Consider the following 19,232-nt stretch of genomic DNA (forward strand, 5'->3'; position numbering starts at 1 on the left):
CAAGGATCTTTGTATATGTAAGAAAGCATGGATCCAATATGTTACAACCATAGGGGTTTTTGAGCATTTAAGAGAATACGCACATGCACACACTTCTGGTATTATATTGGAAATATAACTGCTGGGGAAGGTTGGGGAGGGAGGCATGGAAACACACAGAAAATAACCAGGATATGGGAATGGTAGAATGTGGAAATGATATAGAACAGGTAAAGACAGGAGGTCATGCGAAATGAAGACGCTGGACCTAGGAGCACCAAGTAATAACACACTAAGGGCGCAAACCTATGGTGATGCCTGTAAGCCTCTGAACTTGGATGCTTGTGGGCATCCCACGCAGCAGCAGGAGTGGTGGTGGAGATCCTCACCTCTGTGTGCCTCCTGCTCTGCATTTTGGCTAGATAGGCTTTTTTGCCCATCTAGGTGGGGCACATTGGAGCGGGAGGGAAGGAGGCTGGGAAGGCCTTGGGACACATTGTATCCCAGCTTCACCAGTCCCCTCCCCTCTCACTGGCACACCCCCTTTACCCCCTCTCCAAGGTCAAATCTGCATTATCCTATGTCCCCCAGACTCTGTCTAGGGGCCGTAGGATTGCTCCCTAAGTCAGCCTTCCCCAACCTGGTGCCCTCCAGATGTTTTGGACTGCAACTTCCACCATCCCTGACTATTGCCCATGCTGACTGGGGCTGATGGGAGTTGAAGTCCAAAACATCTAGAGGGGACCAGGTTGGGGAAGGCTGCACTAAGTTATTGTGGTGTCCAAGCAAACTTGTGAATGCAACATTGCATTTCAACCAATATCCCATCTCTCCCTTAGGAATATAGGAAGCTGCCTTATTCTAGGTCAGACAATTTGTCTGTCTAACCCAGTAAGTTCACTTTTGACACGTAGTGGCTCTGCAGGGTCTCAAACAAAGAAGGGTCTTTCCCTGCACCTGCTCCCTACAATGGGAGATGCCAGGGACTGAACCAGGGACCCTCCTCATGCAAAGCAAGGGTTCTACCACTGAGCTATGGTCATGCCATCCTTAGAAAGAGGGCCCATTTTGCCACAGATAGCTAAAGCTTTGGTCTTTCTGTTCCTTTGCAATTATTACTTTATGACTGGAAAAAGGCACATCAGAGCTAACATTCTTCCTAAACCAAAGAGATAGAAACTCCAATACCAGTATCTCCAGTCCACCTGTTCTCCTCCCTTACCTGAGATGCTGCTCTCAACCCCTGCCTATGGAGGGCCCTTCTTCTCTCTCTCTCTCTGCTATGTTGTCTGATCTCCAGTTCTTTATCAAACCCAGGGCCTATGGAGTTTTGTGGCCCCTGGAGCCTTGTTAGCATCAGCAATCATTGCATTTAGCCAGTCTATCTAAAGCAAGTTTCTATGGCAGCTGGCTTCCCTAGGGCGGGGTGATAAGAAAGGGAGATGGACTGGAGAGATATGGAAAGCATAGCTGGTCTTAAGGGCAAGAGCTCAGTCGCTTTCTCTGTTCTTCCTTGGCTTTTAAAAGGGAGGCATGAAGGATAAAGAACTCCCCTGTTTCTGCACTGTGCAACACAGAACAACAAAGTGTAAAAATACTTGGTTTACACTGAAAGAGGACAGCATCAGCCAGAAGGAAAGGGTGGGAATGTGCTCATTCAGGTGTTATGCATGTGTTTGTGCAAGACTGTGCTGACTGGGGATGATAGGAGCTGCAGCCCAACACGTCTGGAGGCCACCAGGCTGGGGAAGGCTGCTTTAGAATGACAGCAACCTTCAAGTGAGTTAAACATCTTTGTTCAGCTGAGGGAGAGTGACTGTGAAATGAGGGAGTGTTAGTTAGAACAGCAGCTAACAAGGCAACAGTTGTTGCTGAATTAGCTGTGTCTGCTAGCATAGGTCCAAGAAAAGTGCAGGGCCCAGCGCAAAAGTTTTAACATCCTACAGAAATGTGGAAGAGCCACTCCAGGTTGTCTTGCAAAGTGGCAGAGCAGTCCTGCCTGAGGAGGAGGAGGAGAAAGGTTTCTTATGATCCAAGGGCAGCATGCTGTAGGGAAGTCCACAGATGCAGGCCCGGTGCTCATTCCCATGCGAGCGGTCTTCCAAGGGGCATGGGCCAGCCGTCTTCCTCATGGATCTGGAGCAAGAACTTGCAGGGCTGTGGTACTCTCAACAGGCTGTACCAAGTTTTGTCAGTATGAAACCTGGCCCTGGCTTTGCCTTTCACCAGCATGGCACTGAACTGCATGATAACAGTCTCCCCCAAGTAGCTGCTGTCCTAGTCCTGCTCAATGAGAAGCGATATGCAAATGGCATTGCCTCCCGAAAGCACAGGCAAGACAACCCTTATGGAGGGCAGGGCTGGCCCGATCATTAGGCAGAGGGAGGCAGCTGCCTCAGGCAGCAGGTGCTGGGGTGGTGGGTGGTGCTGTTGCACTCATGAGCTGCTTGTGGCCTTTCCAGATGCATCTTGTTGACCTCTGTGAGAAACAGGATGCTGGACTAGATAGATCTATAATCTGATCCCGCACGGCTCTTCTGATGTACTTATAACAATTAAGCCATTCAAGGATTAAAAATCCCACATCCTGCAAAGATAGAAGCCTTTTCTACGTTTTCAGCGAACACATGGAATCTTGACCTCCATATGTTCAGCTGAAGCTGTGAATAGCACCAACATGCGTACAAGTCGTACAGCTGCAGGCTCTGCTGAGACCTTCATCTGAGGGGCCACAGCTCAGTGGTGGAGCATGTGCTTTGCATGCAGAAGTTCAGACCCCAGCATCTCCAGGGAGGGCTGGAAAAATGCCTGCCTGAACCCCTGGAGAGCTGCTGTCAGTCACTGCCTATAGTTCTGGGCTAGAGGGACCAACGGTCTGCCTCAGCAAAAGGCAGCTTCCTACGTTCCTCTACACATCAGGGGTGGGAGCAGGGACAGCAGGCGCAATCACGCTTCCCTCTTCACACATTCGGTATCTGTGTGATTGTGAGATGAAAAGGGTTACAGCCTCAAAGTCTAAGGGCTGCTTCACACATTCAAGTACTATGTGCCCTGAAAAGAAAGGGAGCGCTGTTTTCCTGAGTATCACCATGTGGCCCAGTGGATGGCAAGCTGGGTTAAATCCTGGGTCTGGCTTCAAAAGTCCCAGCTCTGCCATAGACGCGAGGCGCGGCTCTCCTCAAATAGCTATCAGGATCCTCATCTGTAAAATGGAAATGTGACTCACCCTGCAGGATTGCTGTGAGAGCAGTAACAACTGATTTTATGACATTTTACAAAATAAGCGTTAGATATAAGAGACAAACAGTGGCCTGCTTTAAAGGACTGAGTGGTCTTCCTGACCCCTTCTCTCTTCATGGCCAACAGCTTCCTCTTCAAAGAGCGAGAATGGGCAAGAGAGATCAAACGGAGGGTCCTGGAACTATGGACAGGTATACCTGCCTTGATGAACTGGATTTGGATTTATCCAGGGACCTGCTGTGGTTTGAAAGAAGCAGTCCCCATGTGCTACTACCTCCAAAAAGTGAATGCACATATCATGTAATCACTGGCGTCCCTGCTTTTCCCCAGCACAGGCAAGCTTGCACAGAACAGATGGGTCCAGGAGGTGTTGCTGGAGCCCGTCCAGTAATTAGGAAATTAGGTTTAAATTCAAGCAATGGAACAACTCTAAAGTCACTCTTTAAACAGCTTTGGGTAGTGGTTGCTGGCAAGGCTTTAAACAGCGTTAGGGGCCGATTGCATAACTGTTAAAACAGCAAAAACTACTTCCCATCCCCACCTTCGGGAGGCATGGGCTACCTGCGTTGCAGGAGGTGCTGAGTTTCAACTTCGTTGAGGATCCCTACAAAAATGTTGCAGGAGGCAGAAGTCACACAGTCTGAAGACTTCCATTTTCATTGGAAGATATCAAGAGAGAAAGGAAGAAACACTCCCCAAGGCAGAATGAGATGGCTTTCTTATTTATTCACTTCTGGGCTTATGGCTTTGCTGCTGTGTTTCCCTAGAGAAGCCCTTTGCCAGAGCTGCATGCAACTTGTGGCTTATACAAACCATCACTGCAAACCATACCTTGCCTAACAAGGTTGCTGTATGGATTTCTTGGATAATGTGTTCCAAGTGCTTTGAGCAGAATATGGGAGACAACTTGTCATCCAACTTGTCAGTAGACCCATATCAAGCCCTCCTAAACAACCTCAGCCCAGGTTTTGGTTGTTCAAGCCACCATGTCAAGTGCCTGTAGCTAGTCCAGCACAGAGGTTGTCCGTATCTCAAGAGCCAGAACCCCTATAGTCTCAATGGGGAGGATTGCAAGGAACTCGCTTAGCTCCTGCTCTGCAGACCTGTTGCTGCATGAGTTTAGAACAGCCTCCCCTGACCTGGTGCCCTCCAGATGTTTCAGACTTAAATTCCCATCAGTCCCAGCCAGCATAGGCAATGGTCAAGAATACTGGAAGTTGTAGTCCAAGTCATCTGGAGGGCACCAGGTTGGGGAAGGTTAGTTTAGAAGAGCAAGCTCCAATCAGTAAGTATTTTATTGGCTTATGCAGCCCCCTCCTCACGATTAGGCTGAAACCCATCCAGAGACTCTCAAGCAAACATCGGTACTACTTCATCACCCCACAATCCACCCATATGGCAGCTGCTGTACAGCAATTATCCAAATGGATATTAATTGCAGATGATAATTCCCAAGCAGGGATCAGGACTAAAAGCTCCATACACAGCAGATTAGGCTGGGGGTGTCCAAGGCAGATATGCAGCAGGACATAATGTAAACATGCCTTACTAGGCTACTGGGGTCTCGACCCCTTTCATCGTACAACTGGTAGACAGCAGCCAGGCAGCAGGCAAGCAACCATTACTTAGCTCAGATTTCTAAGAAGGAAGCTGGTCCCCAAGAGCTAGGAGGAAGGTGGAATCCAGCAGGCATGAACAAAGACCAATTCACATGGCAGCCAAACCACCTTCAACAGTGGGTGCCCACGCCACAGGCTGTTACAATCAGCATGAAAAATTTAATCAGAAGGGCTTTAAACTGAATCCTCCCTCCCTCCCTCCTGGGGCAGGGAGACGTAAAGCTGGGGGTAACAATGGATGAAAGCTCATGCACCACAGCGGACACAACGAGAGCTCTAATAGCTCCCAATAATAGTCTTCAGAAACATGTAGGAAGAAAGCCAGACTATGAAGCACATGGTCTTCGATGTCTATATACTAAGCCTAGAGTATGGGAAACAAAGAGAACGAACTTGAACTCTTAATACAGGAGGGAAATTATGACTTGATAGGTGTAACTGAGACTTGGTGGGATGACTCTCATGACTGGAATACAGCAATTGAAGGATAAAACTTGTTCAAAAAGAACAGGAGGAACAGAAAGGGAGGTGGGGTTGCACTATATGTAAAAAATACATATCTCTGCACAGAAATACAGGAGGATGAGCTTGGTAGCGCCATAGACAGCATCTAAATGCTAAAATAAATGGAGCAAAGAATAAAAGGAACATGGCGGTTGGAGTCTACTACCAGCCACCCAATCAAGGAGAAGACGAGGATGAAACTTTTGAAAAGCAAATAGCCAATGTTTCAAGAAAGCATGATGTAGTAGTAATGGGGGACTTCAATTTCCCCGATATTTGTTGGGAGACAAATTCTGCAAAACATGGACCCTCCAAGAAATTCCTGACTTGTGTTGCAGATAACTTCCTCCTACAGAAAGTAGAGGAAGGAACTAGAGAATCGGCTATCCTTGACTTGATCTCTAACCAACAGAGATGACTTAGTGGATAAAGTAGCAGTTACAGGAACTCTGGGGGAAAACGACCATGTTATACTTGAGTTCTTGGTTCTAAGGGAAGCAAAAGCCGGCTGTAGCCAAACACGGACCCTGGGTTTTAGGAAAACCGATTTTAACAAACTCAAAACAATGATAAGTAAGGTCCCATGGCAAGCGACTCTAATGAGAAAAGGAGTCCTAGATGGGTGGGAGTTTTTTAAAAAGGAAATTTTCAAGGCACAATTACAAACAATTACAACAAGAAAAAAAGGTGGAAGACAACAGAAGAAGCCAATGTGGCTTCACAACAAGCTTAGAGATTACCTGAAAACAAAAAAGCACACATATGGAAAGTGGAAGGAAGGATAAGCAACAAAGAAAGAGTACAGGCAGGTAGCACAGAATTGCAGGGATGGCATCATGAAGGCTAGATGACAAAGAAAAGGCAGAGGTGCTCAATTCCTACTTCGGCTCAGTCTTCTACCCAAAGAGGGTCTATGACCCCCCTGGCAAAGGCAAAGTACAGGCTGAAGGGGCAGGACTGCAGCTTGAGATCGATACATATATGGTCAAGGAACACCTAATTACTTTGAATGAGTTCAAATCTCCAGGGCCAGATGACCTGCATCCTAGAGTAATGAAGATACTGGCAGAAGAGCTCCCAGAACCACTGTCTATTATCTTTGAGAAATCATGGAGGACGGGTGAAGTGCCAGATGACTGGAGGAGCGCTAATATTGTCCCTATCTTCAAAAAGGGTAAAAAGGAGGAACCTGGGAACTACAGACCAGTCAGTCCGACATCAGTCCCTGGGAAAATTCTGGAGCAGATGATAAAGCAATCCATCTGGAAGCACCTTGAAAACAATTCTGTGATTACTCGAAGCCAACATGGATTTGTCAAGAACAAATCCTGCCAGACTAATCTGATCTCATTTTTTGATCAGGTAACCTCCCTTGTGGACTGTGGGAATGCTGTCGACATAATATACCTCAGCTTCAGCAAAGCTTTCGACAAAGTGCCCCATGATATCCTGATGAGCAAACTAGGTCAAAGTGGGCTAGATGAAACAACTATCAGGTGGATCCACAGTTGGCTACAGAATCGGACTTAAAGAGTGCTTATCAATGGGATCTTCTCAAACTGGGGAGAGGTAACGAGCGGGGTACCGCAGGACTCAGTCCTGGGCCCAGTGCTCTTCAACATGTTTATTAATGACTTGGAGGAGGAGATGCAGGGAATGCTGATCAAATTTGCAGATGACACAAAATTGGGCAGGACAGCTAATACCTTGAAAGACAGAAACAAAATTCAAAGTGATCTTGATAGACTGGGGTGCTGGGCAGAAAACAGAATGAAATTTAACCAGGATAAATGCCAAGTTCTGCACCTAGGAAAGAGAAACCAAATGCACAGTTACAAGATGGGAGATACGTGGCTCAACAAGACTACAAGCGAGAAGGATCTTGGAACTGTTGTCGATCACAAGCTGAATATGAGCCAACAAGGTGATGTGGCTGCAAAAAAGGCAAATGCTATTTTGGGCTGCATTAATAGATGCATAGCTTCCAAATCCTGGGAAGTACTAGTTCCCCTCTACTCAGCACTAGTTAGGCCTCACCTGGAGTACTGTGTCCAGTTCTGGGCACCACACTTTAAGAAGGATGCAGACAAGCTGGAGAGGGTTCAGAGGAGGGCAACAAAGATGATCAGGGGACTGGAAACAAAGCCTTATGAAGAGAGACGGAAAGAACTGGGCATGTTTAGCCTGGAGAAGAGAAGACTGAGGGAAATAGGATAGCACTCTTCAAGTCTTTGAAAGGTTGTCACAGAGAGGAAGGCTAGGATCTCTTTTCGATCATCCCAGAATGCAGGACACGGAATAGTGGGCTCAAGTTACAGGAAGCCAGATTCCGGGTGAACATCAGGAAAAACGTCCTGACTGTTAGAGCAATACAACAATGGAACCAATTCCCTAGGGAGGTAGCAGGCTCTCCCACACTGAAGGCATTCAAGATGGGGCTGGACAGCCATCTGTCAGGGATGCTCTGACTTGGATTCCTGCATTAAGCAGGGGGTTGGACTTGATGGTCTTACAGGCCCCTTCCAACCCTACTATCCTATGAGTCTGTGATTCAATCCTGGCTCATTGGTGCTGTCATGAATATGAGACACCTGTTTGTAACATTCATGCCTAACATTTAAGCATACACACAAAACCTAACATGAGAAACAGACGCTTTAAAAAAATCTCCAAAATTTTGCTCCTGTGTTGGCTCTATACTTTATGCAGCAAACACAATGCCTGCAGGCAGAACAGTGTTACGTTGGGGCAAACACAATGCAGAATGTAGATGACATACCTATATCGTGTTTGCTGCATGAAGTGTGGAGGTACTCTCAAGCACCTCTGGAACTTTATTCCAGAGAGCCTCTCCATCTCCAATGATGAAAAATGAGATAACTTGGTTAACTCTCTATTGGGCCTTTTTAGACCTAAGCTAATCCACGGCTTGGCACTACATGAACAAGCATGTTACCTTGTCCCCTCTCCTCCTCTAGCACAATGCAAGGATATCAAAAGTATCTACTCCCACTTTTAAATGAACCAGAGTTACCTATTACAGCCTAGGTTAGTTTAAACTATGTTTTGTTAGTTTACATCCACATCTCATTAAACTATGGTTTGTTCTAATAACCCAGGATCAAACTGTTGTTTTATGATCCTGTTTTGTTCACTAACCATTGTTTAAACTACTGGAATCCACCATGTTTAGACATGGCAGGGAACCTGGAAGCTTCCATTTTTAAATTAATCTGGGTAGGGGAACAGTCTGTAACAGTAAACCACGGGATAGCAGTAAATCTGAACTGGTCATGCTACATGAAGGGGCAGGGTGACAAAGAGAAGAGCACACTGCCACATAAGCCTGTGACATGTTTAATGTGTGTGTGTGTGTGTGCGCGTGCACACACATGTGCTTGAGGGGGAAAAAGAGAGAGCTAAGTGTTGCCTCAAGAGACCATCTTGGGTTTGTAGTAGACCTTCTCTGCAGTGGCCCCACACCTTTGGAACAAGCTGCCATCAGAAGTCTGCCATGCTCCGTCATTCCAGACTTTGAAGAAGGCCTTGAAAACGTATTATTTTACCTTGGCCTTCTATTGATATTGCTGCTGCTAACATCGCTGTTGCTGCTTTTAACATCGTTGTTGGGTTTATTGTTGGCTTTTATTGTTGTTTTTATATTTTTATCACTTTTAATATTTTAATTGTTTTTATGTATTTTATTGTTGTAAGCTGCCTTGGGAGGGCTTCTGCCCTGAAAGACGGCCAAGAAATATTTTAAATAAATAAGTAGTACTGCCCAAGTATCACAGCTTGAATCTGATTTACAGAATAGATTATGGAGACAATTTTAATTTCACATTTATTTTAAAGACTCTGGGGTTCTTTAGCAGACCCGTACGATTCGCACCATGCAAACAGTACACACCACCTGCTGTATACACATCTTCATTGATCTTTTAAAAACAGCAACTACCCTCATCTCATACCAGGTGTTGCTGCGCTGGGCATCCAGGAATGGCTCCTGCTTCTGATGTTTCATATTTTCCCTGCACAGAATTGGGAGGCGGATGGTCCAGAAAACTTTTTTTCAAACCAACAACCAAAAATCATCTTCCAGTGTTCAATTACCTTTGCAAGAAATAAAGAATGGGTGGAGCCCAGGCAGCTGCAAGGGCATGCATGTAAGCACCATCACAGCTCATTTGCTGGAAATCCCCCTTAAAGGAGCAACTAATGGCATTGCAGGAGATGCTTATTCATCAGGTACGCAGCTGCCACTCCTCCCCAACGTTTAAGAGGGTGGGGCTGGGGAGGGAGGAGGGGAACAGAAAATAAAGTGCAACCAGAAACCTCACCACAGTGAGAGATAAGGGACCCGTAACAGGACAGCTGGCCCGTTGTCTTCGGCCTAGACATTAGATATGGTCCTCCAATGTCAGGCTCATTTCATGATAGCTGGCTGAAGAAGGGGCCGGGCCGAGGGCAAGTCTTAAAACGACAGAAGCAAAGGCAGGTATGTGAGAGACAACATCTTGTTGGGAATTGGGGCCGATAAACAGATCTGCTGTCAGCAAGTCTCTTGGGGGTCAGGGATGGTCTTAGGTCTTCAGTGGAGTCTGCTCAGTCAGATTGCGCACATCTTCCAGGAACTGCTTGGGAGTCAGGATGTGGGATGAGCCTGTAGCGGAGAACAGAGGTTGGCAACGTTACTGTCGGAGCGCATCACAGCCCATGTACGAGGGAGCACTGTTCATCCATGGGCAGTCACAAGCAAAACCTTGGCGGCTCTGCAATTTTTGCAGCAGGTCACACTGGTCACACAGACAGGGCAGTCAGAGCACCACAGGTAAGACACTGCACCCCACACCCCCAGCATCTAAGTCATCATCATCATTGGCTGCCTCCCACTTACTGGACCTCTGGCAAGGAATGTTGGTACCTCTCAAAATGTCTATCTAGGACAACTGGTACCTACAGCTAAGGCTTTGGGAGGGACACTTCTCAGGTCAACCCCAACTTAGTTTGGAGCTGATTTGACTCCCAAGAGCTTGTCCAGAAAGTCGATAAACTATAGGTCCGCATCAAAAATTTGGGGCCAGAAGCAAGTACCAGCCAGCCCTCACTCTCCTCTACAGCAAAAGCACTGCTTCAACCAGGAACAACTCTTAATTTTGTAGAAGGGTCACACAATCCCCACTGCAGACATCCTCAAGTGCTTCCAGACAGGGCTTTGATGATGCCATTGCCCTGCCTCATTCATGGAAAAGTACAGGGGCATTCAGATGTCATCGTTGTTTTCTACTCATGGCCCTCCTGTGTTTTCCCACCACTTCTCCCATCCCTTTTCTTAATGCACAAAATACATTTAGGAGGGAAAAACGACAGAAGAGCTAGACAGTGCCTCCTGATCGCTAGTGCTACAAACCCTCTGTCTAGACTCACCCATCACCATCGCTTATTTGCATACCACTTTTCAACCCTAAGCACCCATGACCAGAAGGGTGCATCATCTGCTCTTAGAAAACTCATCTGAACTTGCTTTCTGCTGGTAGCAGTATGCAGTTTGGGTCCCTGACCCAAGCGGTCATCCTTTTCATCAAGATGGGCTATCAAGTAGCCCATCTGCTTGGATATGTATAGCAACATCCACTTTGATGTGCGGTTCCTAAATCATTTAGGGGGCAATCCTATGCATGTTTAGACAGAAGGAAGTCCTACAACTCCCAGAAGGACTTTCTTCTGTCTAAACATGCATTGGATTGCGCCTGTACTCGTCTAAATGGTTTCCATCCTAAAGAGCTGGCTCTGCCTGGGCTGCACCAGCACACTTACCAATCAGCACCTCCCACTTCCCATCAGTGGCCTCTGTAACTTCATAGGCACAGCGCATCTCTGACATGGTAACTCCCCCCAGCACATACAGGATGAGGCGTGGTCCTGTCCGGTACTCAGCTGCTGTCTTGGTCTTGTGCCAATGGCCAAAACGGGCACTGCTGGAGAGAGAGAGAGAGACGTGGGCAGGGGGGGACCAGCTGCAAGAAGGGGGCCAAGGACAAGCAATCCAGAAGGATTTCCCTCCATGCTGGGCATGTTGCTCCCAGCAAGACTGGCTCCCTCTCACGCAACCTCATCCTCAGGAACAAGCAACTCCAGGGCCAAGACATTTTGGAGCCTGAGGTGGAGGGCAAGATGGTGCCCCCCTCCCCTTTCCATGTACAGAAACTGAATCGACTGCAACCCTCGTGAAAAATTCAGCGTCCTGGACAGCACCCGAAGGCAGTAGGCCAGCTCAGGGGCGTACAGGGCAGGATGTGTGGCACGCACCGCTCTGTCCCTCCAACACCTTGCCACCACTCTGCACCCAGTGCAACCACTGCTAAAGAAACCGCCTCACTCTGCATAATACAGGGCTGGCCCTGAGCAACACATTGCCCCAGCTTGTGTTTGTGTATAGAAGAGGGAGAGAAAAAAGGAAAGCTTAGAAAGGACATCCACAAAGAAAACAAATATGAAAAAATGAAAGCCAGAATATACAACACACACAAAGGGGTTCATTGCTCACAGTTCCAGGTGCAGCTCTATTGTTTTTTCATGTTGTATTAGTCCAGTGTCGTATCTGGGCATTATTCAGCTATGAGGTTTGACCTGACAGAATCCATAAAATAGCGCCTTAAGAGCAGTTTGCTCTTTCAAGTTGCAACCATTACCGATTCCGCTGCAAACACTAATGTTCATGGATTTTATCTGCCTCTCTTACTCCTCCACGCAATTCCCCCAAATGTATTTGGGTGCCATCACTCCTCCTTCTCCAGTGCCTGGAGAAAGGTTGTCCCCACCTTATACTCTGCAGCAGCTCAAGGTGAGGCTACCACGTTGTGGTGAACATGCTTTTAAGCAGGAACAGATATGACAGTGTTCACCGATAAGGCTCAGGAGGAGAAGCAAGTGTCTTCACACAAAAATAGGTTTCCTCATGACCGTTCCTTAATTGATTTAGATATATTTCTGGCCTTGCTTCGAAATTGCCCTGTATGTTAGAAAATGCAGATTCTTCTATTCTGTACACATCCCACCCTCCCCGCAAAAGATGAGACTGAAGGCAAAACACTGGAATGTAGATGCAAGTCCTGGACTTCGTGTATGGGGGTGGGGCTGTGGGGAAGTAGGCACCCCAAATGCTGCCACCTTTACTCACCTCACAGCAGCTTGTGAGCAGGGGCCTGGGGCTGGGCAAGACACATAAGGCCACAATTTCTTATCCAGCTTGTCCTCAATGGCATCCTGTGTAAACATGAACACAGGGAGAAAGGTGGGTCAGCTTCCTTCCTTCTTGTTCCGCTAGAAATAAATAAGCTGCCTGGCTCATGATACAGTCCAATTTGATTCTTAAAAACATAACAAAAAACAGTCCAAGGAAGAAAAGGTGAACAATTCAGCAGTCCTGAGGAAAAGGTAAGGCTGGATTCTACCAGCTGGTTCCCACAGTATGGAAAGGCTGACCTAAGAGAACAGAAAGGGACATGGGGCAGATCATATAAAAGACATGCTGAACCATTATAGTTGATTCACCCTCTGCTTCCAGATGCAGGGACATGCCAAACTCACTTGTTACTCTCAGATCTCTCCCCTGAGGTGAAAGTCCTATCAGAACCCCTCAGCCTCCAAGCATTACTCACAACTAAATCGTACCCCCCTCCCCTGCTGCAAGACAGACTGCTGTACAACTAGCAGCTCAGTGGCACGCAGGCTTGCTGTACAACAGGCCTGGGCTACATGATAACATGGTAATGCTTCATAATAGGGACTTTCAGGTTAATCCTTTGTTGACTTTTTACAGTGGGAGTGTAATGTTTTGTGCAGCCCAGCTCTCAAAGCTACAGGGGAGTTGGCTGGAGTGGGGCGGTGGGTGAACGGCTCGTTTGACTGGATTAACTATCGGACTGAAGCTGGGCCTATTCCAAAGTCAATGGCCTATTCCAAAAGCCTCAAGGAGGGCAGTATCAAGAGTAACAGGATCCATGCTGCCAGCATGGATCCTGTTACTCTGACAAGGGCAGCCTGGCCCATAAGAAAGAATACAACCCCACCCACCATCATACCTAGAAAAGTCACATAGGGGGGCCCCAAGAGTGACAGACTAGCCACAATCTCAGACCAGTGCTTGGAGGCTGGGAATGAGTAGAGAGAGTAAGCACCTAGCAGAGGTCAAACTCAAGTGACTACCACGAGTGACCGAGATGCTCTCTGTGGCAGGTGGCACAGAGTTAACCTCTCCCTCCCTAAACTCCTTCTGCATACCTCCATGACATCCTTAAGAATGGGAATCCATCGGGAGAGCTGGTAGGTAGGCTCCAAACGCACTTTCCTCACAGGTTTCACATGTCCACCGGTGTCCTGTGAGGAGAGAAATCAGTAAATAAAACAGACAGGAGCACTGGAGGAGGTGTGGGGGGAGGTGGGGGAAGGAGGGAAAGAGAGGAAAGAGGTTCAGGAATGTGAGAAGTCTGGGGAGAGATAGAGTGGCTTACCCAATAGGCTCCAGCTGGTCTGGCCAAACAGATAGGCAAGAGGAAAAGAACAGACAGCAGGTTGAGCAAAGTGCATGTGAGAGAGAGTCACACACAAATACAGACACAGACAGAAGAGCTGGTGTATCCCTCCCTCAGGGGAGTCACCTTAATCAACAGGAAATTCAGAAGTTACTCCCTCACACCCTGCCAAGAAGGGTCATTCATTCATTCCATTTATATCCTGCCTTTTTTCCTCTTGCAGGGAGCCCAAGGCGCGTACATGATCCTCCCCCGTCTCCATTTTACCCACACAGTGACTAGCCCAAAGTCACCCGGTGAGCTTTGTGGCTGAGTGGGGATTTGAACCCAGGCCTCCCCAGTCCTGGTCCAACGCTCTAACCACACCACACAGAGCCAGCTCTCAAACTGCATCGTTGATGGTCAATACAAGTTGACCCAGCTGTAGCAGCCCAGGCCTACACTGCCTGCCTGGTGGGTGTGACAAGGCAGGCATAGGGATGAAGTACCTCTGGCATGATGGTGGCACCCAGGCAGTGCATGTTGTAGAGGGTGTCCCGCTTCTGCTGTATGTTGGCATGCTGGATAAGCTTGGTGAGGTTCTCCTCATTGATGCCTACGCAGAAGGAATACAGCAGCTCAGAAATCAGTACTCCCGGGCTCTAGGACCTTGTTTGCACGTAATGAGAACCCACCAGTTTAAAAATGGATGGACTGTCAACCATGACTGGGAGAGAGCAGGACCGCCTCTTCTGCTTTTACTCAGCAACCCACAATCAACTCCTGCTGAGCGTTACGTCCAAACCCAGACCACTAGTGGTTTAGGGGCTAAACAACCCAGCAGTTAACCCACGGCTTGTTGTTGGGTTAACTGCTGAGTGGAGGTAAGCAGAAGAGGTGGCTGTGCTGCAGGCAGCGTGGCTGCACATCCCCGACAGCCCATCTGTTGTCACGTGTGAACAGCTTGCACACCTGGCCCCAGGTCTCCAGAGCGTCTCCCCTAAACAGCTGTACACATCAATCCACCACCCATACAAGTGTCGAGAAGGAATCATACTCTCCAATGAATGAGACAAGACAATAACTAGTCCCATGAGTCCAAGATAAGCAAGCCTCAGCTCTGCTCAAGACAATAACAGGGAGGCTCAAACGAGGTGGGAGTCTTGAGGGAAAGTGGCTGGGTAGAGGGGAAAAGGAGGCATCAGGCCACATTAAATCTGCCCTTCCTCTCCTCCTCAGGCAGAACCTTTGCCCCAGCCCCTGCAGGTGTTGGAAGTGGATAAGGAGTACCATTCTGGAGGAGGATGCAAAGCAGGATGATGCGAATCTTATCGAATGCCTCCACGCTGGTATCCAGGACTATCGGCACAATAGACTTCATCGGGTTTTTTATTTTCTCCCCTTCAACATCTGCCCCTGTGGCTAGGTCCTGGGAGGAAAACAATGACAACCGGACAGTCCCTTCTGTCTGGCTGCTCTCCCAAGATGACAGCCAAGCTTTAACCAACCAACCAACCAACCAACCAAGAGTAGAATGCTATGCGTATGCGTGGCCTGAACCAGGGCCTATGGCTGCCCAGCCCATCTCTACGGCTCCTGTCTCCCAGCGATCCCCAGCATACTTACCTGCTCCACGCTGCACAGGTTCTCCACTGTGCCCTTGAAGGAATTCATACAGTCTTCCGCCAAGTGCAGATGGGTGGAATACTGCAACGAGGAGGGTAGGAAATGGACAACAGACTCATCAGGCAGTCTTAGGCTATTCCTTCTCCCTCCCTCACAGTACAACAACGCCATCACCCTGGGCAAACAGCCAGTGGCAAGGTAGAATCTGAGGAGATCCCACAGAAGAGACAGAGTTCTAAGTCAGGGCCATGCGTATTCTGCAATAATTAACGAAATTCTGTGATCAGAAGTAGTTATGGAAATTAAGCAAATCTGCCTCTCCGTTTATTTTGCATAATTTATTCTGCTTCTACTGGTCAGGGCATTGGTTCCAGCCCTGGAAACCCCCCCCCCCCCCAGCATCCTTTGTAGTTTATAGCTTTGGAGAGTTCATCAGATATTGCCCCATCGCTCTCAATCCTATCTTCACAGCCCAAAGGGCTAGAAACCTGCCTGCTGAAAGACAGACTGAATTCTCAGGATACAGAATTAGGTGCCCATGAAAAAACTGCTCTGATTCCTCTGGTATTTTACATTTCTGTGATGGTTGTTACTGTTATTTTACATGAGTTGTAGCTGCCTTGAGGGCCATGTAAATGGGGTGAGAAGTGTGGGGGGTACAGATATTAAACAAAACTGAATGGGAACCTGGATTCCTTTACCTTGTGAAGTTCTTTCTGGTACTGGGGCATCTTCTTCAGGATCTGAGAGAGGTCCTTAATGTTGGCCTAGAAAGGGAAATTCAAAATGCAAGGCCAAGACTAGGCGGCATCAGAGACGGAGAACAAAAGCAACTACTTTCCAATCTTTCTTACCCTAAAGACCTATAGGCTGGCAGATTCCAACTCAGTCGAAGTCCAAAATACCTGGAGCAGCCAGCAACGCTCAAGATGCTCCATGGAACTGAAGGTGGAAACCTCTGCCCCCTATTCTCATGGATGACTCCACTCTACCCTGCCCAACTCCTCTGACTTAAGGCTTTCTCTGTGGAAAAGAATGTTTGCTGCACTGCCTATAGCAGGGGCAAGACCTGTGCCCCTCCAGATGTTATCAGACTCCAACCCCATCAGCCCAAGCTAGCATGGCCAATGGTCAGGGATGCTGGGAGGAGCTGTAGTCCAGAGGCTCTCCATTTTTATGTATTTAGATGCACTAGCCTCACAACTGTTCCTCCCTTGCAGGGTAAGGCCTTCCTTGTTAATCCCCCCCCCACTGTTTCCCCTATGCCAGGCTGCTCCAGTATCCTTGTCCCCGTGCCAAAGAAGTGCCACTCTGAGAAGGCAAATTCCCACACCTAGAAGAGCCAAAGAATGGCTGGAAGGGACAGAGTACAGTCGTACTGCTTGTGCTAAGCAGGTCTGGCTCTGTAAGCTGCTGGATGCGACACTGCCGGGGAACCATATGGAAGCCTCCCCGAGCTCCCCAGAGGAAGAATGGACAGAAGTGCAATGAACAGGTCTTGACCCAGTGGTCTCACCTTGTCTGTGGTGAGCCTCTTGCTCTCACAGAAGGTACGCAGGAGCTCAGTCACTTTCCTGTGGAAGGGAGTCATATTCAGGGTCTGCTCTGGAGTCGGCTCTGCACAGGCCAGAGCCAAACAGACGGCACTCGGCTCCCCAGACCTGAAACTCCCAGCCCCTGCAATGAACAACAGTGCTCTGGGCAGCCTGCAAAGGCCAGGGCTCCCTGCAGCTGAAAGGGTGTTGCCACTGGAGGGTGGCTGTTTTTCCTGTTACCATCTGACTGGGTTGAGCTATGGACAGAAACGGCAACCCAGGTGGGCCTAGGAAGTGGGGCTACAGCTACCGAAGCCACCGGTTCGAACAAATCATGGATGGGTCACATTTGGTGAGTGGAGAGGTAGGTGTGTGCGCATGCGTAAACACACACACACACACACACACGTACAAAGAAGGACAGGTTCTCACTTGGACACATCAGCAATGTGCATATGGCGCAGCAGCACCCACAGGTCATCGTCCTCATCCAAGAGTACCATTTTTTCCTTTGAGTCACTGATGCCTGTGGATTCATACCTGGAGGAGTTGAGAAGAGGCAAGAGAAAAGGGTTTGTGAAGACCCACACGCTGCCTTCTGTGTGCCCCTGCAGCGGGCTTCCAGAATTTAGAGGTGCTGAGATAACGATAAGCCAGATCCAGGTTTGCTTACAAGGAGACTTTATTGAGTACTTACAGCGCACAGGCATACCCAATGGTTGGATCAGACAGCTTCTCTGAACCCAGAGCCATGGGGCAAGATGGGTTTTATACCATACATGTCAGCAGTGAGGCAGCATGACAGAAGCAAGCGTTAATTAGAGTGCATCTACAACTTTCCCAGCATAGCCTAACAGTGCTTGGCAACATATCTGGCAGAAGCAAGACTATCAAAATATTCCCCGCACAGACACCTGTAGCTTTAAGATCAACAGAGCTTCACTTCTCAGGCTCATCCTAGGCCCTGATAAGATAAACAGTACCAGAGCTCATTAGCATGGAATGTGCTGAGGCAGTCATATTGACCTTTGACTCATCTTACAAGCCAAGGAGACCACTTGCAAGGAAATTGCACATAATAAGGAACCAAAGCAGAGAGCATTATGGATTTCTAAACCTCTCTCAACTACTGTTAAGCTTGCTTACTAGCCTGGGGCCTTACTTAGAGGAGGCAGCACCCTCTTCTTGCACAGACTTTTGCCTTTGCCCTCCCCCCACTGCACCCCCCACAGCCCTCACCGGTAAGTGTCATTCTCAATGTTGAGCAGGTCATAGGCCATGGCCTGGAAGGTGAGCTCATGCAGAAGTGGGGACACCAGGTCATAGCTCCGGTCTACAATCAGAAGCTGAGAGCGAGATTTGTCAGGGCCCTGAGAGTAGTGGAAGAGGGGAGACAAGGAGGGGAGAGGGGAGATTAGTCATTTCCTTAGTTTTGTGAACCTTGCACATTGGTGGTGCTGTTGCTGCTCTCCCAGGCTAAGTAGCCCCTCTGCAACTTGTCACACCATATTCTTTGCAGGTTTAAGAAACCCACATGATCCATCACACAACTGATCTGGGCTGCAATCCTGTATGTCGGGCATGTTGAATCTCTTTCAGCCCGAGCATCAAATTCCATTTCAAAGAAGCCCTCAGGGGCTGCATTTCAGTGGTGGGTGGGGCTGAAGGCAAAGGGGGCGGGGCCAGAATGCCAGCATATTTTAGCTTGCAGCTCCTACTTCCAGTAACTAACCCTTAGAAGAGGCATTTCAACCTTTTAGAATGGGGAGAAAATTGCACAAAAGCCTGGAAAGCACCAAATGATCAGTGGTCAGGGGAAAGGGGGTGGAGTCAGGGGAATCCCGGACAGCAGAATTGGAACCCCGGATTTGACCCCCAGGCCTGAGGTTCTGCAACCCTGCTATACATACTTATCTGGGAGAGGGCCTCATTGAACTCCGTGGGACTGCACTGTTAATTATTTAAGGCCAGCACTGCTGTAGGCACCAAGAAACACAGTGGAAGGGGAGGAGCATACTTGAGCTCCCCAGGGCCTCTCTCCTCCCCGCCCCCAGCAAACTGGTCTGCTGCATTAGCTACCAGCTGTATGCAGCCGCTCCAACATGCTCACGGATGGGGCATGGCCAGAAATGCAATCATTAAAATGTACAAAATCCCTTCCCAATTGACAGTGACAATCCCATTAGGAGAGATGACTCACTGACCCAAACATATTG

General features: G+C 48.3%; 1 protein-coding gene across 3 annotated transcripts in view; it reads right to left on the reverse strand.

Annotated features, from left to right (window-relative positions):
* Positions 1–9,010: 9,010 nt before the first annotated feature.
* The window catches only part of STXBP2 (syntaxin binding protein 2), a 44,000-nt gene continuing 33,778 nt past the window's right edge, over positions 9,011–19,232 (reverse strand). The window contains exons 9-19 of one of the 3 annotated variants that reach the window (XM_084838447.1): positions 18,256–18,386; positions 17,449–17,556; positions 16,998–17,055; positions 16,183–16,248; positions 15,482–15,562; positions 15,146–15,284; positions 14,365–14,471; positions 13,626–13,721; positions 12,523–12,608; positions 11,160–11,320; positions 9,011–10,005 (exon numbers count right to left, since the gene is read on the reverse strand). In XM_084838447.1, coding sequence (XP_084694573.1) covers positions 9,926–10,005; positions 11,160–11,320; positions 12,523–12,608; positions 13,626–13,721; positions 14,365–14,471; positions 15,146–15,284; positions 15,482–15,562; positions 16,183–16,248; positions 16,998–17,055; positions 17,449–17,556; positions 18,256–18,386 — 1,113 coding nt within the window. In that variant the 3' untranslated portion in view covers positions 9,011–9,925. Of the gene's footprint in view, positions 10,006–11,159; positions 11,973–12,522; positions 12,609–13,625; positions 13,722–14,364; positions 14,472–15,145; positions 15,285–15,481; positions 15,563–16,182; positions 16,249–16,997; positions 17,056–17,448; positions 17,557–18,255; positions 18,387–19,232 lie in introns of all 3 variants that reach the window. The other 2 variants (XM_084838448.1, XR_014788335.1) reach the window with 2 other exon arrangements.

The sequence above is a fragment of the Heloderma suspectum genome, chromosome 2 (assembly GCF_057233095.1).
Source record: "Heloderma suspectum isolate Gila_16-S chromosome 2, 16-S_ref, whole genome shotgun sequence".
Classification (NCBI taxonomy): Eukaryota; Metazoa; Chordata; class Lepidosauria; order Squamata; family Helodermatidae; genus Heloderma; species Heloderma suspectum.